At 39.6% G+C, this 24637-nt stretch overlaps 1 protein-coding gene across 1 annotated transcript in view; it reads left to right on the top strand.

Moving 5' to 3' along the window:
- Positions 1-2832: 2832 nt before the first annotated feature.
- The window catches only part of VPS13B (vacuolar protein sorting 13 homolog B), a 429559-nt gene continuing 407754 nt past the window's right edge, over positions 2833-24637 (top strand). The window contains exons 1-3 of the mRNA XM_059490125.1: positions 2833-2999; positions 3684-3861; positions 11337-11480. Of these exons, the coding sequence (XP_059346108.1) occupies positions 3715-3861; positions 11337-11480 (291 nt within the window). The 5' untranslated portion in view covers positions 2833-2999; positions 3684-3714. The remainder of the gene's footprint in view (positions 3000-3683; positions 3862-11336; positions 11481-24637) is intronic.

Here is a 24637-nt window from a genome sequence, read left to right as displayed (position 1 = left end):
ACAATTGCTTAAGTTATATGATTGAACAAGATTCCCATGCCACTAGATTTGCAATTTTAATTTTACCTATCCTGCATGTTTCATTGAAGTGTTGAAATACTGAATAAATTGGACTAGCTCAAGGAGCTGACATTTCTAGCAGACATGCCCTTGTTGCTGTAGTATGCCCAAGTTCATTACTGCATGTCACCTGCCTACTACCTGCAAATTCCCCATGTACTCAGCTCACATCCTCTGTACATCAGGGACCTTTATAGCCCTCTCCAGCTATTCTTGTTTTATGCCACCATTTATCTCCTTTCCTTCAAAGATTTATTCCTTTATGATTCCTTCAATTTTTTCACTAATTTTTTTCCTACTATAGGAAATAAATTATTCAGGGTGTCAACATACTTGAACAAGAACTGAGATGGATAATGAAATGCTAATAACTGCCAGGAAAATTACAGAGTTGTTCTCAGCTGCTAGGTCTGCCAGGCAGCTGCCAGGAGCACTATGTTTTTCCCTTACTCTTCTTGTTTACTGATTTTTCACCAAAATAGGGCATTGTTCTTCAATTCTGAACTTTCAGAAAACATTCCAGCACTGATTGGATATGTCATTCAAAGGTAATAACATAATGGACAAAGAAATAGAAGAATGTTTTTCTGTTCAAATAATGGCTTTTGATGCAGGCTTTAGGCTGTGCTTCAACATTACACTTATCAGTTGCCACATCCTTCTGTTGTGTCAATGCAACTCTGTTGGGGGCTATGCTATAAATGAGATTGTTTACATTAGCACTGATTATATCTCTGAGCTGGCTTGCAGTGCATACTCCTGAAAAGTGTTGCCAGTAAAATTCACAACTCCTACCCCTCTAGCAGAGGGGACAGAAAGGTATAGCAGTTCTGCAAAGGAATTCTTCAAGAACATTAGTCCTATAGAAATTGTTTAGTCAGAAGCACAACATTAATTAAAGACCACTGACACTGTTAAAATTTTCCTGTCCCTCATCTGCTTGCTACCACCTCTTAGCCATGGGTTAACATGCCACAGGTACTGAAGAATGATTGAACATACATTTAAGTATGAGCTGTGGGAGTGGTGACCATTGTAAGAAGAAAAACAGTCCAAGCTGCTTTGACTTTTCATGAGGTGAAATACTGACTTACAAGCTGTGATTCATGAGTGAAGAGGGCAAAGCAAGTGAGGCAACGGTGTATGCAAAATGAGGTTTGATTCATGGTTAGCTCAGGATTCATGTATTCCGGAGGCAGAACAGACAGGTAATCCAGCAGGATTTGGAGCCTCCAGACCTTGATTAGCTCAGCCAAATTTCAATATATGCACTGCTATGGGGGTAGGCTCCTGCCCGAGCATTTGCTGTGTGATCTTCACATATACTCCCTCAGATACTGTAGTGTTGTCTTTTCAGCCATGTAACTACACTGCAGATCAAATTCATGGGATTTCAAATTTCCAGGAGGAATATGTAACTCAAGAGGCACATCCCAGGCTTTCCTTCAAAACTCAAATCACAGGCCTTTGTAAAAGGTTATTAATTATCTACATCAAAGCCATGCCCACAGGCACTGCTTACTGCACTCTTCCCTGACAACAATGAGCTCAGCTCATTTCCAAATCACCCATATGCCAACACGTCAGCCTGCATTCTATTAACTCACCTTTCCAGGGCTTTTTCTGGGTGCCACAAGCAGCCCCAAAGGGACTCGATCCTGCTAAAGATGGCTCTTCTCTATGATCTAGAGAAGGAAGAAGCACTTTGAGCATGCAGAACATCAAGGGCATTCCTGGGTGTCAGGAACACCTCTCACATCTGAAATGGTGAAATTGAGAACCTAAGCAGAAGCTCATTCTAAACCAAGCCAGAAAATGCACACCTTTATTAAGCAGAGTGGGAGCAAGCGTTTGCCACCACTGGGGTTTGCCCCACACGGCCTTTTGTCAATTATAACAACATGAACCAAACGGTCGAGCTGGGGCTGGTTGAGGCAGGGGCACATCTCAGGGGCTCACAGAGCTCCGGGCAGAGCCTGCCATGCCCAAGCTCCCCACGGTGGGGGCTCACACAGCTGAGGGGCGGCCGGGCCACTCGGCCCTGGGAGGAGACTGTGTCCAGGGCTGTGTGCTGTTCTGGGCCCCTCAGTTCTGGAAGGACATTGAGGTGCTGGAGAGACTCCAGAGAAAGGCAACGGAGGTGGTGAAGGGTCTGGAGGACAAGTCCTATGAGGGGCAGCTGGAGGAGCTGGGGGTGTCTGGCCTGGAGCAAAGGAGGCTCAGGGATGACCTTACCGCTCTCTGCCACTGCCAGAAAGGAGGCTGCAGCCACATGGGAATTGGCGCCTCCTCTCAGAAAAAAATGGAGAAAACATGAGGATACAAACTCAACCTGTGTCAGAGGATGTTCATGTTGGACGTTAGGAGGAATTTATTCACGAGAAGAGTGGGTGATTAGACACCGGAACGGACTTCCCAGGGAGGTGGTGGAGTCATCGTCCCTGGGGGTGTTTAGGAAAGACTGCACGCGGCACTCAGTGCCATGGTATGGTTGACATGGCGTGTATGGTGCTGTTGGGCCACAGGCTGGACTCGATGACCTCGAGGCCTTCCCAGCCTCGCTCGCTCCGCGTCCCCGTCCCTGTCACACGGCCCGCGCGCTCCCGCCGCCTCCCGGGGACGCCGGGGAAGCCCCGCCCTGTCCCTCGGGTCACGTGACCACCGCCGCCCTCAGAGCCACCGCCTGGCCCCGCCCCGCGCTCGCGCCAAACGCTTCCGGCCGAGGGCGGGCGGAGCAGGGGTGCGCCGGGGAACCCGGAAGCGCCCGAGCGGCGGAGCCGGGGCGGGAGGCGCTGCCGGAGGCGCTGCGTGCGCGGCGCTCCCGCGGCCCGGCCGGCCCGCGGTGGGCGCGTAGCCTCGGGGCGCTGAGCGGGGCCAGGTAAAGGGGCCCTGAGGGGGCGTGGGCCCGCGGGAGGGACGTGCGAGGATGTGTCCCGAAGGTACGGGCGCGGGGTTCCCGGCTTTGGGAAGGTATCCGGGTGAAGGCGCGGCGGTGACGGGACGGGGAAGGGTCTCCTCAGGACGGCGGGGTTTGGGAAAGGATGTGGGGAGGGATGGGAGTGATGGCAGATGTTGGGTTCTTGGAGTTCAGGCTGGCACGAAACTGGCAGGGTTGCCTTGTACACGGTGCTGGGACCGGTGAGGTGCATCTAAGGCGATATTTTAGTGTGGACTCTTATCTGTTAGGAGTTACCCTTTTTGGATGTTATCCAAATGTATCCTTTTAATGACTCCAATAAGGAGTTTTCCTGTCACTTAAATGCTGTGTGTAAGTATGGTGGGATGGTCGATAACCTTTTCTGTTTCTTCGTTTGTTTGTTTGACTTTTCTTTTGGACAAGCTAGTTAATAGTTCTGATATATATATGCGTGTATAAATATACATACACACACACAGATATGTGTGTGTCAATATACATATATGTAACCTGAAAATTCAGAAAATATAAATAGATGTGCTTGCATCTTTCTATACATTTTATCTTTGTATGTAACTGTATGAACCTCTGTCTATAAATGATGTTTAGAATTATTTTCATACTTTCAAACAATGGGAGTGTTGCATTATTGCAAATTAGACTGGAGCTATGTAACTGACATCTCAATTTCTTGTCCTTTTCCTAGTGCTTGACCTGTAAAACAGAGATCTTCCAGAATGCTGGAGTCCTATGTAACTCCTATTTTGATGAGTTATGTGAATCGCTACATAAAGAACTTGAAGCCTTCAGATCTGCAGCTGTCCCTCTGGGGAGGAGATGTTGTGCTCAGTAAACTTGAATTAAAGTTGGATGTACTTGAACAGGTACCTTATGCTTATAGCAGTTACAGTCCATGTCTTTGATTTAAAATAAGTTGTCTGAATTATTTTAGATTGGTCTGCACAGCTAAGTAGTAACTTAGTGCTTGCTGGTTTTCTTCTTATGCAAGTATTTTTCCCCCCTGCACTTAGTTATTCTTGCTTTAATTTCATGCCATTTGTTTAGCAGTGACTGGTAATTCCTTGCACATTCTCTAAGTTATGGAGTGTGAAGAGAGGCTTTTTTGTGGACATGTTTCTTCTTTCAGTAATTATTGTTTTACAGTAGGAGCATTAATTGAATTGCTTTTCCAGTCATATTTACAAATTACTGTTAGTAACTAAGTTGAGAGGTCACCAAGTAAAGTGGGGTCTCTTTTTAATTATGCATATTAAACTCATTTGTGCCTTGTATTGTTTTCCAACTTCAGATTTTATTGTTCCCGTTGTATCTAAACTTGAGTAATTGAGGAAGATATTTGATCATCTGGTTTCTTTGGATTAAATCAAAGACACAGTAAAACTTAGCCTTAGAAAAACAAGCTTGACCAAGTAAAACACTAGATACAGAATTTGGAGCCTGCTGTCAGTATGCAGGTAAAGCCTTAGCATAGGGATGGTTTCCTTTCATGCTTATCTGGGTTGACACCTCGAGTGTGTGAGACTGATAAAGCTTCTTTCTGTTGTGCATGGAGTAGCAGGGCTCAGCTGGGGTTCTGTGGCCAGATGTAGTCCAAGCAAGTGAAGGTGCTGAGAGAAATGCAGCAAAGAATGGGAAATTTAGTAAATACATCCCTTGAAAGAAGAATAAAATATACAGGGAATGTGTTTTTAATGTTGACTAAAATAAGGTGAGACAAGATAGGGCAAGAATTATTTGGATCTGACAAGAAGCAATTGAATAAATTGCATGTTGGGAGACTTAGGTTAGACATAAATGAAAATCTCATTTATGTGTCTGATGATGAGGCATTGAAATAGGCTGGGGTGACTGTGTGTCACTGTTAAAAAAGGGAACACCTTTTAAAATGTGAAAAATATACATGTGGTTAATTAAGAATCTCTGAACCTGTTTGGAAGGAGAGACAATCTCACAAGAGATCTTGCTCTTGTTTTCTGTGCTTTTTAAAGAACCTTACTTGTCTTCCTTCAAGTGTTTCATAGCCTCTGTATTTTCTCTCCAGTCTATTGCTGTGTATGTACAAGTAAAATACAAGTCTATTGCTCGTCCACAGAGCTGATTTTCTCTGTGCTCCCCTGTGAGCCTTTTTAATGTTTATGTACAAAGAAGGATAGATCAGAAAGGATTTCTGGAGGTCATCTAGTCCAACCTGTTTTGAGCAGGGCTGTTGCCAGCATTATGTCAGACATGATGTGTTTTTCTTCAACTGAGTCTTGAACTCTGCCTTGTGAGAAGCTCCTCTTTGGGTAAACTGTTTGAGTGCTCTGCTGTATGGAGAGAAAGTTTGTCCTAATAACAAATGATGACTTGGGATGGATATATCAAACTTGCTATCAAACTTATTACCTGTCACTATAAGAATTTTCCTGCTGTCATTGGTGGTGTTCCCTTTCCAGTAGTTGCAGTTTGCTGGTAGGTGATCCCTTGCTTCATCTTTGTCTGCCTGTGAACTGGCTTCCTAAATATCCAGCTCAGCCTGATAATGTTATGGCTCTTGTGGCAAGTACTGCCATATGTACCCATGGGCATTTGGGTATGGTCATGGGAATGTGACTATGTGATGGATGCAACATTTAGCTCAGATTCATTGTTTTTGTTATTTGCCTGGGTGCTTGTAAAATGTGTCTGTCTTCATTTGCCTCTTATTATTCTTTAGAACTTGTCTGGACCCATAGATGAGAGTGGGTCCAGTGGGTATTTACAGTGTCTTCCTCTTTTTTTTTTTTTTTTTTTTTTTTTTGTGGAGGGGATGCTGTTTATTATGCTGTTTATTTCTGCTCAGCAAAGCTCTTCAAGTAAGCCCTATATGGTAATGCAAAGTATCCAAGCCATTGCAGCTGTCAGGAGCTCCCTTGAAAAGCTGGTCTCTAAAAATGACCAGTTTATATAATTTTAGTTGGCTTCTCTCCCTGGATGGATTCATGATACCCAGAGGTAGTTCCCTTAACTGCTCTGCTCTTGTAACACTCTTCTGTCCTGGGTTGTGATGCCCAGCCTGGTTCCCTGCTCTTTATCTGACATGAGCACAGCTTTAATTTCACACTTCAGGTTCTTGGATACAAATCCATCTATCCTGGATGTATTTGTCTAGAGCCTTAATCATTTTCAGAGAATTCAGTCTTCTGTGGAGTTATACATGGTTTTTTTGGAGTGTTAGCATTGGTGCCAAACTACCTGGACAGAGCACTTTGTAACAGATTTGGTAACAAGTGTGTGCTTCAGCTGATGTTAGTGTTCCTGTGTCATGTTGTGCTATTCTGAGCCACCCAACAGAATCCCAAAGGACAGATAAGAACAAAGCATAAACTGCTCTTCGTCTTATAGAATATTTTAGAATATTTAAATTTCTTTTTGTGACCAAGTTGGAGCCAACCTCTTGAGATCAAATGAATTACAGTCGCTAACAGAAAATTTACCAAATGTGGAGAGAATACTCCAGTATCTGAAAATACTTAAATACTTTACCTGTCTTTTACATGTGTTTATGTAAGCTTTATGCTTTCATTAAACTAAGCTGAATGTCACTGTAATAACTCTTAGGGTCTGTCCTTCTCTCTGTCCCCCTTTTTTTGTACAAACCAATTCAGTAGTGGAAGTCAAGTGCTAGTTTGTACTCAGCTTGAATCTTCTAGGTACAGTGTAGCTTCTGCATATAATTGTGTCACTCTCTGAATAGCCAGTTGATTTTATAATAATTGTCTTTAGTTGAAGATTAAATCTAATAAAATTTTGATTTTTTTTTTTCTTATCCTGAATAGTTCAATTACTAGAAGACTAAACATTCCAAGAAATTTTCCATCTGTACATAATATGCATACTGTACAAAAATACTTCAAGAAAGTAATATGTAATAAAATTTTGAAACAAATACTTTAAATATAATTTTTTGGAAAAGTGTTTTAAGCATTTTTGTCAAGTTTTGTGTGAAGTCCCTGTTAGTACCAGAGGTAACAGAACTCCCTCTGAACTTGGGAAGTAGGTTGTGTGTAGTGTAGCTGTTGACACAGTGGTGCCAAAAAGATGGCATACATTGTGATCGCTTCTTGCTGCTTGTGTATATTCCCATAATTAGTTTTTAGCTGTTTTGCAAATGTGGAAGGGAAGGATTAAGTAGTCTTTGGAAGACAAAGGATACCTTGATCTAAAAAGAATTTGTATAGAAAGAAACATGAAAAATTCTAATGTACTTAAAATAGTTTTTAGGAATAGTCAATGGGAACATTGAAATATCCTTATTTTAAGTGTCTTTTATATGCCACTGGTTACTTGTGAAATACAGCCTTGACTGTGAAGAAAAAGTATTTGAGTTAACACTGATGTGGAGAACGAGTACTTGCCTATCATCCCAACTTTTAGAACAGGCTTGTGTTTTAGAGCAAGGGGAGAGTTTAGGCAAAGGGGAATTATGATCATCTAGTCTGCAGTCTTACATGTTAGTCAGTTATTTATGGGTCAAGCCCAGAAGTTTGGTTTTAGTGATATATACATTTTTGTGAAGGATTTATATGATTAAATGGAAAATCTAAAATGCGATGTTTTATCAGTTGTGGATCTAGAAGAAATATTAAGAATTTCGAGCAGTACTTAATGAAAGGAGAAAGATGGCATAGGAAACAGGGAGGAATAAAAATGTTCTGTGTTGTGTTATGAACAAGTTGCTTAATTTGGCACATATTTGTATTGTCTACTGAATAGTACAACAAAGAGTTCTCTACATTGCTTTATTCTAGTTGCCCTGGCTGTAACCAGGACAATGGGTTTCCTTACTGACAGATAACATTTGTATCTAAATTTCCTTTGAAAGAGAACTACCTTCTAAATATGTTGTGCGTTTTCTTTTACCACCTTTATTTTGAAATAATTCCTACTTCTGTTTCTTTCAATATCTTGTGGTTAACTAGCCAAAGGGAGAATGTATTAAATCCATCCAGCAAATAGTGGAAAAGCAGCTATTCTAGAATGCCTTCTGAAGTAAAGACAAGCCAGGATCTAAACAGACATTGTGGTATTGATGAATGACAAAAACTTACACATTGACAGGTCCAGAATGGGACTTTATTTCTATTACTGTTAACAGTGGTAGTTTGCTGCCTTGATCTCTGAAGGCACTGTCTCTTATGTTGTGATGTATTTTTAGATTGCATGTTTTTTATAATTTATTTCTGTGCCACACTTCATGTGTTTCCCCAATTCCCCTCTGCCCCCAAAAAAAGCTCTGGGACAAAAGATACTACTTAAGTTGTATGATTAATCATATAGCAAGATCTGTAGCTAAACAGCCCAATATTTGCTTTTCAGTGTCTTAACTAAACTAAAACTGTCTGGATGACAATTTTATTTGTGTTGCTTGTGAGCCTAGGGCTGAATTTTTAGGAGAGGCTTTTGGCTAAAATCCCGAAGTATAGTAGTGAACAAGATGAAGAAAAAACATTTTGTAAAAACAAATCAATAATTTTCTTTGAACTTTTAATGAGAAAGTCTGAAACTGTCATCTCTTAGAAGGGGGACTTGAAATTAGTTGTGACTTTGTGTAAGCATGGCTGAAGAAGGAGTTGAGTATTTGTAGTATGAGATGGGTGTGGTTTTTAATACTTCATTAATCAGTACTCATTAAGGCCCAAAAACTAATTTACAGACTGAAAGCCGTACTTGGCAGAAAAATAGAGCTATAATTTTGTGTAGTTTCCTCCTCAGAAGATTCTGTCAGCAGTGAATACACAATACCCTTAGCTCCTGGATACAGGATAAACTTTTTGATTGTACCAGGAGAAAGGTTAGGAGGTGTCAGCTGCAGAATGGGGAAGAGTGTTCCCTAAAATTACTTCTCTTAGCAGCTGATATTGCTCTGATGGTGTAGGTATTGGTAAAAATAGTTGACTTGCTTCTACTCATACTGAGGACTCTCAACATGTAAACCTGTTACAAGTGTAAATGGTGATGATTTCAACTCTGAAATTTGGAGATGTTAACTGCTTAAGAAAATAAAACTTTTTAGGGGGCTTTCAAAACATAAAACTAATATTTTATTATATATTAATTATTCATAAATTTATCACTGATAAACATATATATTGCAATATATTTAGGCAAAAAATTACATTAGCTATCTTCATGGAAATATTGTATAGGTATACTTTAAGGCTCTATAGGACATGTCAAATAGTAAATGCAAAATGCCCCTGTCGCCAAATTTTATTCATATAGAAGTTCTGTACAGCAAGGATTGCTCTAGGGTCAGGCAGTGCAGGAAAAGAGGCTTTCTGCATCCACTGGTAGATATGTGTTTGACATTGCCTAACAACTTACCTGATTGATTTCTGAGTTTCATGGACCTTCTCTGAGTAACATCTGTTCATTCATAGGAATTCTGTGTTGAATGAGAGGCATGTACCTAACCTGAGCAAGGGGCAAAGGGGCTTAAGCCCTGACTTGCCAGGGTAATTCTGGACTCCTGAAGGGTTTGTGTTCATGAATCTACCAGAATACAGATAAGAACCTGTGTGTGCTGGTCAGCAGCAGGCTCAGCAGGAGTCAGCAATGCACCCTGGCAGCCCAGAGGACAAACCCCTCCCTGGGGTGCATCAAACTCAGCATCCCCAGCTGGTGACAGAGGTGACTGCCCTGCTGGAAGCCTTGGTGCAGCCTCTCCTTGAGCTCTGTGTGCTGCTCTGGGGCCCACAGCTGAAGAATGAGGGTGAAGGATGAGAATGTGTCCAGAGGGCGGGCAACAAAGGTGGTGAAAGGGCTACAGGCAATGTCCTGTTTGAAGGGACTGAGGACTTTGGGCTGGTTTCATTTGGAGAAAAGGAGGCTGAGGGGTGACCTCACAGCTCTCTACAGCTTCCTGAGGAGGGGGCATGGAGAGGGAGATGCTGAGCTCTTCCCCTGGCATTTGGGGATGGAACATGTGGGAATGGTTCAGAGCTGTACCACGGGAGGCTTGGACTGGACATCAGGATGCATTTCCTTACTGGGAGGGTGGTCAAACACTGGAACAGGCTTCCTGCAGGAGGTTGATGCCCCAAGCCTGTCAGTGTGTAAGAGGCATTAATAAAATATGTTGACTTCTAGTCAGCCCTGAATTGGTCAGGCAGTTGGACTATATGGTCATTGTAATGTAGCCCAGAAGTGCTTGCCTGTCTCTAGCAGACTTAGATTCACTTATGTCTCTCCTGAGAATACACTGCACTTGCAGTTCGCAACATCTAAGATGATGATGAAAATACCAGGCTATAAGCAACTTGAAGTGAAGATGTGTTGTTTTTTCTTCATTAAAACTTGATAGTAAAAAAATATCAGAATATGAGATTTTAGAAAAGTGAAAAGATGAAGCATCCCCGAAACCTGAGTATTAGAATACTTAGTGTTGAGTATGCTGACTTAAAATTCTAACATATCAAATATTGCTTCTTTACTTTACAGTAAACAATTGTTTTCTTTATTCTAATCTTGATTGCTAGTCCTGGCACCAGCCCTCTAGCCTGACCCTTCTGTTGGTTGTGTTGAACTAATTTTTTGCAGAACACCTGAAGCTACTGGGAAATTGCAACACTTTGTTAGCTTTGTATTGAATGTACACCAATTTACTCAGTTGAGAACCTTTAATCTAAACTTTGGCACCTTCTTTCCTGCTGAATTGCTGCAAGCAGCAGCTGGTTCCCTGAGGCTGTCCTGCAGACTTGTGATTTGTGTTAGGTGGAGTGCCCAGGCATTTGTTAGAAGCTCTGGACTGACTTGCACAAGTTTTTAAACCATCTGCATTAGACCTTGCTGTGTAGGAGGCTGGTTTTGCCAATGAAAAGTTTAATAACTTAGTAAATACAAAGTAGTTTGATGTGAAAGGGGCAACAGTGGGCCAGTCTTATGAGAACTGAGCTCTTAAAACTCTTAAAATATTTCAGAAGAAATTGCCTTACTGTGGCATTGTCAATATTTAATTCCAAGTTTGTATTCTTCACAGTAATACTGGTTGCATATCAATTTAAACATTTACCTTAACTCTGTTTCTACTTGTACCTTGAATAGTGAAGCAGTTTGCAGTAGCTTCATGTGAGGGAGAGGTGGTTTTAAGCTATCTTTTATTATCAAGGACATGGTGACCCAAATGTCTCCTTTGAACAGACTAATTGTGACATAATCCTGTGAGTGATTATAAAGGCAAATGCCAAGTCCTGTGGCACACTGCTGATTAGGGGAGGGAGACTTGACTTGTGATGGAACGTTACTATTTTGAGTTACAGATGTGTCTGGAATTTTGATATGTTTCAGTGGTTAATTCTACATTCTTTGTTGTTGTTAGGAGCTGAAACTGCCATTTACTTTTTTAAGTGGGCATATTCATGAGCTTCGGATTCACGTGCCATGGACGAAACTGGGATCAGAACCAGTTGTCATCACTATCAACACAATGGAATGCATCTTGAAGTTAAAGGATGGGGCTCAGGTAAGAAATATCATGAATGCTTTTCCAATATTGTGTGGTTCATGAGAATAAGAGTTTCTGTAGGCCACTTTCTTGAAACTCTTCTGCAGAATCTGGCATGTGAAGTTGTGATCCCTTTTATTTTCTGAGAGGCTAATATTTTTCTTCTTGTCATGGCTAATATCTTCCTTCATATTTGTTTTTAACTCTTTATTAGCTGTAGCTGTGTTCTTGCAGATATGAAAGCAAGTTAATAGTGCTCTGTCAGGTTTTTCCTATGACTAGAGAAGAAATGGATTTCAAGAGCAGTATAGCATCCTGTGTTCTTCCAGCTTCTGAGACCCAAGCAGCAGTGCTGGTTGCCTGAGTCAGCTGTATGTGGCACAAATCAGCATGGGGCATTTTTCAAAAGTTCTGTTGCTATTATTGAAGGAATGCTTTGAAGATCCTGGAGTCTAAGTAATTTTTACCTTTAGAAATTATACTACTTGCTTGAGTATATTTGGAAGACTTCTTGTATATAAGGGTCTTCAGGGATTTTTTCTTTAGTTGCTCAGAATAATTTGTGCATTAGGCTGTTTTCACAGGCTCAGGTAAGGTTTCCTTCTGACATAATTAGGCTGAAATATGCAGTGCCTCAATTTTTGTCATATGTCTAACTTAGTTAACCAAAAGTACTTGGTTATGTTAATGTTGAACTTGTGGGTTTTTTTTAATCAGCATGGTACTTTAATTCTAGAGAGGCTTACAAGTTTGTTTGGTTTGTTAGTTTTCTAAAAGCCTTGTTCACATTTTGATTTCAACAGTGCTTCACTTATATTAAGGATCATGCAAACGAAAATTTCAGTTTGTGAAAAAAACTCAAGTGTTTGGTAGGGTGCATGATGAGCTGTTAACATTTAATGTCAATAACTAGGTACAAGGCAGCAAGAACATTGGAAAACACTTTGCTGCTGTTTGATATTTCTTGATATGTCCTTTTGCAGTTACAGAACTAAGAGGCATTTTTGCTGGAGTAGAAATCTCTAGTCCTGGCCACCCACAGAGGACATGCCTGAATTCTGTAGTTAGACTTAATCTGTGTGCATGTGTGGATGTGCATATATGCACACCACCAGCCAAATATTAAGTACGTTTCCAATGTTAAGGTAAGCTTTTGAGACCAGATGTTCCATGAGAAGTGTCGTTTTGGGAGCAGCAAATTGCAACTAATTATGAATTGCAGAAAAAGACTTGTAGCCCATGACTTTGTGCAACCCAGAACTAATATTTGATATTGGACCTTGCAGATGGCTACTGCTGAAATGATCAGATTTCCTGCTTGCATGGTATTTGAAACTTAAATTTTGTAGTGCATACATCAAAAGGTCAAGTGTCATGAATGTAAAGCACTCCCAAAACAAGTATTTGTTACAGATGTTTAACATTCAGAGGCAAGAAAAGAGTTTTGAAAATTGCAACTGACATTTGAACAAATTATTCATTGGTATGTATGCTCAGGAGGGTAAAATTTGGGTCTGTGCCATAGAAGGATTATCTTTGATGAACAAGAATGTAGATGAAAACACTTTAATGCTGTTTTCTGAGAATATGGTTTAAAAGGTTGACAAGTTGAATTTCATTTTTTGAATTACTATTTGAAAGTGTTCAAAGTATGACAGTGTACTTGGCTAAAAACAATTGTCATACATTTTTTTGTAATCAGTGAATAAAAATATGAATGAAATTAAATATTTCTGTGGAAAATGGTAGTAAAATGAACTTTCAGTGAGTTTAGCTCCAGTTGGAACTGTTCTGCCAGGAACTTCATGTCAGCGAAGAGCATAATTAGCAAGAAAGCTTAGTTTAGTTCTCAAATTGATTGGCTTGACCCTGTATTTCCTTCCTCAGGTGAGACCTCTAATGAGCACAGGGATAATTTCACCTGAGCAAAAAATAAAGTTCTTGACCTCAGCTGAGTGAGATGTGTTTTCTTTGGAAAGGTGCTATTTCAAATAATATTTCTGTTGAAGATATATGAAGGCTAAAATACGTGGCATTGTTTGAAGCTATTATCCAGTGACCCTACAGATTTTGTAAAAAGAAAGGGTTTTGCGTATATCTTTGAAGAGTATCAGTTCCCTGGGGTGCTTTTGTATATATTTGTTCCTCTGTGATACTGTGTCATTGTTAGTTCAGCTTCAGTATTAGTTTAGTTAGGTGTTTTTGTTGTTCATGCTTATTGCAGCATCTCCTCAGCTAAGTTTGGATTAGACAGTAATGGCTCAACTTCTAGTTTTAAGCAAAAATTGTTTTTCTAAGCAGAACTGTTGTATAAGTGATAAGGTCATTTAATGATGTACAAAATCCAGAATTCTGTAGAATTAGGGGTATTTACATTTTGAAGGTCTTTGCTTTCCCCCTTTTTCTGTGCTTTGTTTCCTTATTCTTCTTTTCTGCATCTAATACCCAAGTGTTAAATGTGGATACTTTACAAGAAAAATAAACTGAAATGCATCAACTTTACAGTGAGTAAAGGGGTGTTCTATTGAACATGCTTTGTATGTGAGCTTTTGGTGATGACTTTGGTTAGTGTCAGTACTTGAAATAGAATTTGGCTGTGAGGTGTTTCACATTGCTTTTTGATATCTGTCAGCCTAATGCAATTTTGCCTGCTTTTTTTTTTTTTTGCTCCTGAACTAATCTTCTGCAGCACTGAGTTTTAAATATGAACATTTATAATGTTCTCAAATATGTTGGTATGATTTTTAAATCTGTTTTTGAACCCTTTAATGTGATTCTGAAGTTTGCTTGACTTGTATTTAAGTTGTAGTAATTGACCGTCCTGACTCTGTTCTTCATGAGTATTATATTTGGTTTTAGAAAGTGGTTAAACTTTCAGTATTTTATGTTCTTTTCATTACCTATCTCTATATATTAAATGTCTGGGCTTCATATAGAATTGAAACCAATTTTAAAATCTGTGTTGATGGCTGGTTTTCCTATGCGAAATTTTCTCCCTTTGTCCTGTTGGTCTGTTCTTAACTTTTTCTCTTCTACATATTCTTTTTTTTCCAATATAATTGAAATTCTTTGCTCCTTTCTCTTCCCCTCTCAGTGCTAAGATATCTCCATGCCCAAACCAGAGGCTTTAAATTCAGGTAGTGCAAATTGGGAAGGACAAGCCTGTCAGCTCATGTCTGTTTTCTTCACCTTCCTGCCATTATAACTAACCACGAGATTATTCTTCATGTTCCACCTTGAATTCTGTGAGGAGATCAAGGAGAAATGTGTTATTTGTATTACTGCTTCACATTTGAGAACTTGCCTTTAAGCAGAACACAGTGCACCAGAAATATGCTGATGTGTATGAAGGCTCCCTGTACTCCAAGGGTAATTAATTATGGAACTGGGGAAGTCTGTTAGGTTGAAGCACTTAGAGGCACACAGGGAAACCAAGCAGTTTGGATCAGCATACAGACAAGTGAGCACTGCTCCTTTCATGAGGCATTACAAAGAAAGTTGTGAAGGAATAGGATAACTTTGTGGAGGCAGTGGAGAACAGCCCACAAGCATGACTGTCAGAATACCAGACACATTCTTACCTGACAGCTGGTAAAGACTGCCACCAAAGAATGCTGGAAGCAGAAACTGGTCTTGACTGGGAAATGACCAAGAGATGGGAGATAAGGTGCCTTGACAGATTATGAAAGGCTTTGAAGGTAAAGACAGAAGGCTTGTGTTTGATAAGGGCATAGTTATATGAAGTCTGCTTAGGTGGTAAAGCTTGCTCCAGATCTGAAGCAGTGCTCTAGTGGCTTTTTCTCACCTGGGTTCTAGTAGTTCAGTTGAATGTGGCTGTATGGACAAGCAGTGCTGTGCTTTTCCAATTGAGTCTACAAGTCTGGTGTTGTGTGACAGCAGAAATATGGTCAGACTTGAAGTCAAGAAGACTTAACTAAAAGTCTTTAGTGGCTCACCTTTATGCTTTTTATTTGCTCATGGGGAAGCTCAAGGTCTTTATTTTTTAAATGAATTTAATTTGGTGCTTCCTTTCATAGTAGTATATTTAGTTCAGTAAATCTGATACTGAGTTTTAGCAAGATTTAAGGTGAAGATTATATCAAGAATTGCTCTATAGGAAGCAAACTATGTTATCAGCTAGTGTTGAATCATATCAAGTTAATGATGAATATGAAATGCTAATTAAGCAGCTAGTTCATGATGCTTTTATTTGTGTTTTCATAGAGTAATAGCAGAAAAAGAGGATTTTGTTTCTGTGTGCATGCATACAAATTAGCGTATATATGAATAACAAGAAAAAATTTTCATATTATTTTGAATTAAAACAAATTGCTTTGTGCAAATCAGACTGTAATTTAGTGTTTTCCAAAGGTTCAGGAAGGTTTGGCAGAGTCTTTTGTTGGGTTTTGTGCATTTTCTGTCAAGAGCTCCTGTCTGAAGAGTTCTTATGTTTTCTATAAATTGCTATATGTAAACAAAAGTGTTTTAGGTAGGAGGTTTTCTTTCAAGGATATTATCCATTTAAGGGATGAATGTCACAAATGTCTTGGAATAAAACTTACTCTTTGAATAGAGGAAGTACTAAAGGGAGGCTAAAAAAGGTGCTAAAAAGGCTTTGCAGCATTTGGTTCAGACACTTTGTTGTCTTTCTCCAGTGATTTCAAATGAGAGGCTGAGGAGGAGATGAGCAGCTTTGCTTAAAGCTGGATAGTCACATGTACTAGCTGGGTATGCAAGAGTGACCATGTAATTTACCTATTTTTGTTCCTGCTAACCACTTTAATAGACTGTAAAAGCAAAGCATCTGATGCTTGAGATTGCAGTAATTATGCTTATGTAAGAAAAAAATTGCCTTTGTGAATTTGTTCAAAGACTCCTGCAGGCGTATTTCTTAATACTTTAACTGCAGGAGTCCTGCCACTGCCCTTGTGTTGCCTCAGTCTGAATACCTGTCTTGTTTACCCGAATGCCTATTATTGTGTTCCTAATTCTGGACAGTTTTCATGTGAATTTGCCAGTATATTTCTGTTTGAGTCCTTTTCAGGGCTAAATAATGGTGATTTCAGATGTCTGAAACTGATTACTGTGAAAGGTATGAGAGATCCTGCTTGATTCCTTCTGTGCTTATTCCTGGCTCCTAGGACATCTTTCAGTGTTGGTGTGCTGCCTACAGGCAAAGGTAGTGTGGCATCTCTGACCTAATCCTATTGCTTACTCTGGGGGAATGAACCTTGCTTTTTGGTGTTAGTCTTGCTTTTAGATGTTTCTGGCAAAGAACAAGACTTACAAACACTTCTGCTTTCTGGCTTGTGCAACCCTGGATGACATCTTCAACAGCTGTGCTGTGCCTAGCTCCTGAGAACACCCCCAGGGACAGAAAGAGCAATTGTAAATATAGTTGGGAATGTATTCTTGCAAAGAGCTCTGATTTTAAATGCAGTTCTTGTCAAGAAAATCTTTTGATGTTGTCAAAACAGTTAACAGTTTTGATCTTAAAGACCCTTTCCAACCTAAATGGTTCTATGGTTCTAAAATCAGGTTGGTCAGTAGGTATTAAGACCGTTTAACATCAGTGTTCTTCAATAGCTTTTTTTATTCAGATGAGTGCACTTTGTATGTTGTGAAGAGATAGCCAGGTGAGGATATGGCCCTGTGTTGGTATAGGTGTTACAACTTAAGGAAGCTGCCAGGAGCTGTGTGTAGTTATAGTTTTCCTTCAGTTCTGTAGCAGCAGTTTTACCAATCATATCAGGATAAGATAATGAAAAGTAAACCTTAATACCTTGCCCCATCACTCCCATCTGGAGCTAGAGTAAAGCCACTCCCTGGCTTTACTCTATTCCTGATCCTCTCCCTCCTCTTGCCAGTGGCACACAGGGCAGTGAATGGGGTTGTGGTTAGTTTGTCACAGTGCTGCCACTTGCTCCTTAGTGCAAGGACTTCTCCCCGTCCCCCAGAGAGGGGTCCCTCCCACAAGGGACAGTTCTCCCCAAACCTCTCCAGTGTGAGCCCTTCTCATGGGCTGCAGTTCTTCATGAACTTGCCTAAGCTATCTCTTTCTAAACTGATGATTTTCTTTGGTTTGCAAAAAATGATTGAAAGACAGCCCTCACAATAAATAAAGCTGCAGGTTCCCTAGCTGCCTTGCTCTAATTCATAGTGCTTCAATCATTTTGTATACTCATACAGTTGGTTTGTCTTAGGCATATGGACTGGGCATCTTGTCATCTATCCCAAGTTCACTTTTTACTTTTCTAAAATTTAGGTATTTAGAATTAATAATTGTTTGGGGATTTTTATTACTATTTGGGTATATTGGCTTAGACTGGCTCTTTGCCTTTTCAAGATGTCAGTTGTGTGTAGGAAAACACACCCTTGCCAAAAAGGAAATAACACTTTTCAGGTTTTTAACAACTTATTGCCCTCCAAAAAAACCAGTTCAATTGTCCTTTAAATTCAAGAAGGACAGAAATATATTTACTTACATGTAAATGTGGATTACATACATTAATGTCTCAGTACTTCATACACAGTGTATATGAACTTTCTTGTAACTTCCAAATCAATGCCCCAGGTTAGGGGTCTGATGTCTTTTTTAAATGCTTATGTGGTGCTGGTGCTGTACCTCAATTTATGACCTTTCTATAAGCTTCAGAGACTGCAGCTTCAATTTTCCTCCTTCAGCTGATAAAGTTTGAGGCAGCCAGATTGAAACTTGCGTGTCCTGCTATCAAGAGAGCTCCTCTGGAGTCCAGTCTGACTTGCTATAGTGTTCCAAGGATATGTAGAAAAGTAGGCGCTAAGTAATTTGTATCAGATTTATGATGTTGTTAGCTTAGTACAAGATGCTTTTTTGGAGCATGACTTTTGAAGTTTGTTGGTTTTATGTGCAACATCAGCTGGAATTCTGTCCTTCTCAAGTAGCAAGAGTAAAGGATAATGGGTATGGGTGTAATATGTGAAGGGATGCTGAGGCTCCTAAATGGACAGATGGGTTAGGTGAGAAGAGATTAAAGAAATTCGATGGATGTGAAGTCACCCCAGGACAGGAAGGGTAGATTTTTTTGGGGTAGTGCTGGTGATCCTTTAAGCTTTCATGTATTCACAGGTAATTCTAAATAGATTGTTTAATCAGGTGAGGGTAGCACGCTTACATGGAGAATTCTACTTGTTTGCCTTGGAACACCTGAATAGCTGAGAAATGTCTCACTTATTTTGGTGGAGCCTTTTTAGGATGCCATGTTTTGGGAAAAAGGAATCCTAATTTTAGATGTGTTGGAGTAGTTTTCCATGTATGTATATTTTTTTGGGAATCCTGCATCGGGCTGAATTTATTGAATCAGTCACTATTTTAGACCTAGTAGTTCAATGCACTATTATTTTCTCCTGTGCTTTGAAGAAAATATTTTCTGAGCCGATAACTAAAACACAATTATTGCATGGGTTTGTTCTAAAATAGATATTGATATGGGGCTTGCTGTTTTTTGGATCATCTTGTATTTCAACAGAAATCAGTGCTTTATGTGACATGTTTTTAATTTGTACTTTTTAAAAGCCTTGTTCTTTTGGGCAGACACTCTTAAATTAATCTGTGATTCTCACTGCTTTATTTTTTATAATTCCCCCCCTTTTTTTTTTCTTAGCCTGTTCTTTAATGTGGTTGAGTTTTTTTAAATACTTAAACTGTGGGCACCAACTTCCTAGCTAGGTTCCTTCCTCCTTCTTAGAATTCCAGTTTAACTACAATTGTGCTTTGATTCTTGGCTGTAGAAGTTGATTCCTCTTCTTTCTGGAATCTCTTCACTCGTCCACGTGTTGTCTGTGTGTGCTTGTCTGATCAGTCTCATTCCACTAAATTATATATTGAGTAACTATCAGCTGACCTACTGATCTTTCTGAACTATAGCTAGTGCTGTATTTTTTCCCAAGAGTTGTGTTTTGGGACTGGAGAATGTCCAAGACGTGCTGTCTCTATTGCAATGCTATGTCGATGCACTTGGCAATTTTAACACTGGCAACTCAACATACAAAGTGAAGCAGTAGAATGGGTTCATTTTCAAAACTGAGTTGTTTGGTAAATAGCATGGTGAGAATTCAAAATCTCAAAATTTAGTTTTAAATTAAAAAATATTTATAGACTTTTTTTTTCAACACTGTCTTTGGTGATGGAAAATATTTATTTTCATTTGCTGAAATTTGAAGTGTTACCAGCTTGTTGCACATGGGCTACTGCTTCTGAAAAGAAGAGCTAGATAGCAGCCTATGAGGCTTTTCCTGGAACTGGAGTGTACTAGATTTAGAGATTTGTTGGCATAGGAGGTGCAAGCTGTGCTTGGGAATGTATTCTGACTGAAGCATTTCCCCGTGTCTTAGTTGTGGAGACTTGTATATTGTTGAACATATTGTTATCAAATAGGGCACAAGTAGCAGAAAACCCATTTATCTCTGTCTCCCCTCCCCCTCCTTTTTTAATTTTGCTTCCACTGCATTCTATAAAATTAATTCTAGAATCTGACTGCAACTTGCAACTTCCTAAGTCATGCTCCATTACAAAAAAAAGAAAAATTGGAAATCAAATTATGTAAGCCAAGAACTGTTTGACCCCCAGATATGCACGCTTCTCATTATTCGTGCACATGAAAACTAATAAACCCCTGCCAAATGCCTGTGTTAAAAAAATAAGTATTATTGAATTTAACCTAAAGCAGGTGCATCTCTTCTCAGCATGAGGCATCTTGTTTCTGAGGCTCTTCTCTCTATGACTTCTGGCCTGCAATACAATTTCACTCCAGTGGGCTGCCTCTTACACCTTCTCACACTTAAAATCTGTACAATTCCCACTTTGCTTGTGAAGTAGTTCAAATGCTGACAGTTTCAGCAGTGTTGCCTGTGTGGAGGAGAAGAGTGTCTCAGAGGAAGCCCATGTTCCTCCTTTTACTTGTTTAAAGCTGTAGTTCCTTATTTTCTACTTAGTAGTTCTAGATTCCTTTGCTTGGGGGATTGTGATGTTACTTAACAAGTGAGGAAGCAGCAACCCCACTTTCCTGTTGTACTGCACTGCTGTGGGAGCTCCTTCTGGGGTATACATCTGTGTGGGTATATATATGTGTATGTGCATTTGTATTTATGCCTATTAAAGATGACTTTCCTTCTGACTTGATTTCATTATTGCTTGATGGTAAGGAGGAACAGTGAGGACAGGAAATATGGATTGCACTCAGTACATAGGTAAACTGTTTTGCATTGGGTATAATTTCATGTTAATCCAGTTATAGGGCAGTGAGAGCAGGCAGGAGCCATTTTCTGATTGCTTTGTGGGCAGGTACTGTCACACAAAGCCAGCGGAATGGTAGTCATTTAACTTTTTATTTAACTTGCTTCGCTCAAACAAAATCTTTATTTTTTTTCTGGAGTTCTTTAATAGACCATTGTCACATGTTCTGTGATCACTAGAAAGCTGCAGACCCCAGACTATTTTATACTACATAGTACAGCTGTGTTCTGGAAAGTTAAAGAGTGTGAATGTTGCAGTTTTTTATACAGCAAATCACCTGAATATGCTGTGTGGAGAGAGGAGGTGATACGTGAGAGCTTTCTAGGCTGCAAAGTGAACTTGGAAGCTGAATGTCAGGTTGAACTCCTGGCAAAGCACCAGCTAGAAAGTGCATTGTTGAAATGTAAATTATGGTTTTGTTCTGTATCAGCTATGATAATATCCAGTAATTTTTTGATGGAGTGGCTGTGCTGCTAGGGAATTGAAGGAATTATATACAGGAAAGCAACATTATAGCAGGGAAATGGATGGCACAATTTAAATATTAGAGCTAATGCAGCATTGACCAATTTAACTTATATTTTAGAACTATGGCATATGTTGTGGGTTTCAGAGTTGTGGATTTGAATGTGAATGCAATAGAATTGCTTTTAGTGTGGCTTAATATGCTATATTTCTGGAAAAAACCCCAAATAGTCAACAGGTTAGTAGGTAAAAAAACCTACTAATATCACTAGCTAATTTAACTAATGCTAGTGATTTGCATATGCTTATATCTTTCAGGTGAGTTTACCTGTGTTAAAGTATTTATTGCCTCTGGGCTATGTGTGAGTACAAAGAGTGTTTGTGTGTCTGTGTGCAGGAATTTTCTAAAATCTCCTTTGAGTGCTCAAGAAGACTTTGTCAAACTGTCACCTTTTGGTACCTCCAGAAGATGACAGGGCTGTTGGCTGTTGAGGTCTTCTGGATGTTCATTCCTGATACAGGTCCCCCTTGAAGATAATTCTTCAGCTTTGTATGTCGTGCTTTTATTGACACATCAAAATTAGCAGGGAAAATAGCACATCACCTTGCCAGAAGCTTGTGTGTTAATACATAATGATTTTTGAAATATGTGAGTAATCTAAATTCCAACACTTACCATTTTCAAAATAATGACAAGTGTTCTGTTTGTAAGTTTATGGGTTGGGAGACTATCCATGGAGACAGAGAGGAGGGTGATACAGGAGTTCATCTATTTGAGGAACTGTACTGCAGGCTAGTCCTGGACAGGAAGCTAACTGAATTGGTCTGTGCTAGCCAGCCAGCAGATCTGCTGCTCCCTGCCACAGTCCCTTTACTTCCCTTGGGTGTGTACCAAGCATTTGGAGAGCAGAAGCTGGCATATCACTGATGAGTCTGAATTTGCATCTGCTGTTAGCTCAGGGTTTAAACCTACACTAGCTGCTTTGAAAATAAGGTTGCCACAGGATGTTTTCACTGTTCATGCACTGTGGTGCACCAGGTAGAAAGGGTTGTTTGGTTTCTTCTTTGCTGTGGTTAATTCAGTAAATTGGTATTTGGGAGTGATCTCATGGTATGTACTCCTGAATTTTGGAAAGGAACCCACTTGTACAGGAACAGAGTCACAGTGATTTCTGCAGTGTTAGAGTTGACACTCAGATACCACAGCATTGCTGATGTTTGTTCCAGAAAATAGCTTTACTAAGACAGATAAAAGTACTAACATGTGAATGGTGTATTTGTCTTTATAAAGTACAGACAACCTGTTCTGATGTGTTGATACAGTTGTATAAAGTAGAAAAATTAAGAGTAATCCCTGTCCTATTACTGATCTTTACTCAATTTTTTCCCTGACCTACTTACAGCAAAGAAATGTAATGCCAATAGTCAGTGTCTTTGTTCCCAGGTACAGGGGGAAAGGGTTTATATATCATCTTTGGCATAATTCCTAGAAGTTTAGGATCATATTCTGATTCCTCTTTCCCGGTATAGGTCTGGATTACTTCAGTTGATTTACTTTGGAGTAATTCCAGATTTGTCCCAATCCAGCTGACATCAAATCAGGACCCTACAGTCCAGCTTTGTTTCATGTAGTTGGGTGAAGAGTTTGGATTTGTGTGGTTTAATGGGGAATGAGGTGAGGTAATGCATGTAAAAACTATTTCCTTGGAGAGGAAGTAGTTTTTCCTCATTTGTTGATAGATTAAAGCATAGATAAATTTGTTGGAATGTGTTTTAGCTCCTCATTACGGCAGAACCTACTATTTGAGAATGGGCATGATTACACATTTTGTAGTGGAAAAATCCTGCAATTTGTTCACCTTTGGTAAAAGGATCTTAGAATTCCAAAAGACAAAATACTCTTAATTCTTTCAGTACAAAGCATACTCTGGAATTATAGCTTGTTTTTTTTTGAAGGAGTAGTATTTTCTCTAAAAGCTCATCATTGAATTATAAATTCTTAGATACAGCTCAAGCAAAAGAATTCCTTTTGCTCACCTATTGCTTGTCACTTACTTTGAGATATCTGCACTTGAAGAGTTGTTCCTGCTAAATAATTCTGATGTGCAACTGATGTAGATTGTGTTTTATTTTGAAAACTTATGGATTAACATAAATTCAGTTCTGGTGAGCTTCATGTCTTCCAAAAGAATGGATAAATGTTCAGATTTAAATGTGTGCTTTCTCTTCTAAGGAAAAATCATTGTCTTTGCCTCTTTACAGGCCGTAGAACCTGAGGGAAATTGTACTGTGTTACTGGCAGTACTCTGGACCCTCCAACTGTTAGAAAAGTGTGAACTTTGAATGTAAATATTTTTTTCTTTGACTCTGGAGAAAATTGAACAAACTTGATTCCTCTCTTGAGAAATATGTTGTTTTGTTTTTTTTTTTTTTTTCCCTCTCTTCTGGCATGTTTGTTTAATGGTTCTGCCACTGACTTGCTAAGAAACTGTTCTGAAGTCCTCACCTTGGCTTCAGGAGAATCCACTTGGCTTCCTTTACACGTACAAAGGTCTACAGAGAATGCTATGAGGTTATCCTTAATTTTCAGTAAAGTTCTTAGGTATTGCACCTAATAGGAGGATGAGCAATGCAAAGCTGCTTTTCCTTTTTTCTTTTATATATGTAATCATTCTTCTGAAAGATTTTGTCACGTAAATTGAGTTACTAGATTTGCAAGTATTTTCAGTTAAAGCTGAAAGTGTCTTTTAGTTTCATTAGGTTTCAAAGCCTGTTAGGCCTGTTAACCTCTCAGCATTATTCAATATTTCAAATTAGTTTAGGATTTCCAGAAACTAATCAACAGCAGCAGCATTATGTGATTACTTAGAATTCAACCTGAAGATCATTGGTCCTGGTATTCTAGAAGTGTGCTGGTAATGTGGGACTCCTTTTCAAAGAACTGCAGTGGTTTTGCATGCAGTTCTGAGGGGTGAGAGGGCTCCTGATCAATGCAATCAGTGTTGCTCTGCTGTTGGCTATGGGGAGCACAGTTGATGGCAGTGTTTCAGTCCTTGGGTGGGTGGGCTGCTCTCAGGTTTGTTTTTTATTCCTAGTGGTAGGAGAGTGTCATATTTCACAGCTTCTGGAGCACTTTCTGTAGGTGAGTATCATCTGGATTGTGTTGTATATGTGTGTAGTTCTGCTGCCTTCTGGAAGTCTCTGCTTTCCTGGATCTTTACTGGATTCCCAGGTGTTTTGAGCTTTCTACCCTGCAGTTTTTACCCAGCAGGGCCTGGTGAAGACCTGAGAAAGAGGGCAGACAGGAGTGTGCTGCTGACTGCACATGACTCATTCGGCCTGTTCTTGATGGTCTTCTTCCCATATGTTCCTCAGATGTGGACAGTGATGATTTTGTGGGATAAATGCATTGTTCTGGCAGTGGGAAGTGGACATC

The sequence above is a fragment of the Ammospiza nelsoni genome, chromosome 1, assembly GCF_027579445.1.
Source record: "Ammospiza nelsoni isolate bAmmNel1 chromosome 1, bAmmNel1.pri, whole genome shotgun sequence".
Classification (NCBI taxonomy): domain Eukaryota; kingdom Metazoa; phylum Chordata; class Aves; order Passeriformes; family Passerellidae; genus Ammospiza; species Ammospiza nelsoni.
This window is presented reverse-complemented; position numbering and strand designations above follow the sequence as displayed.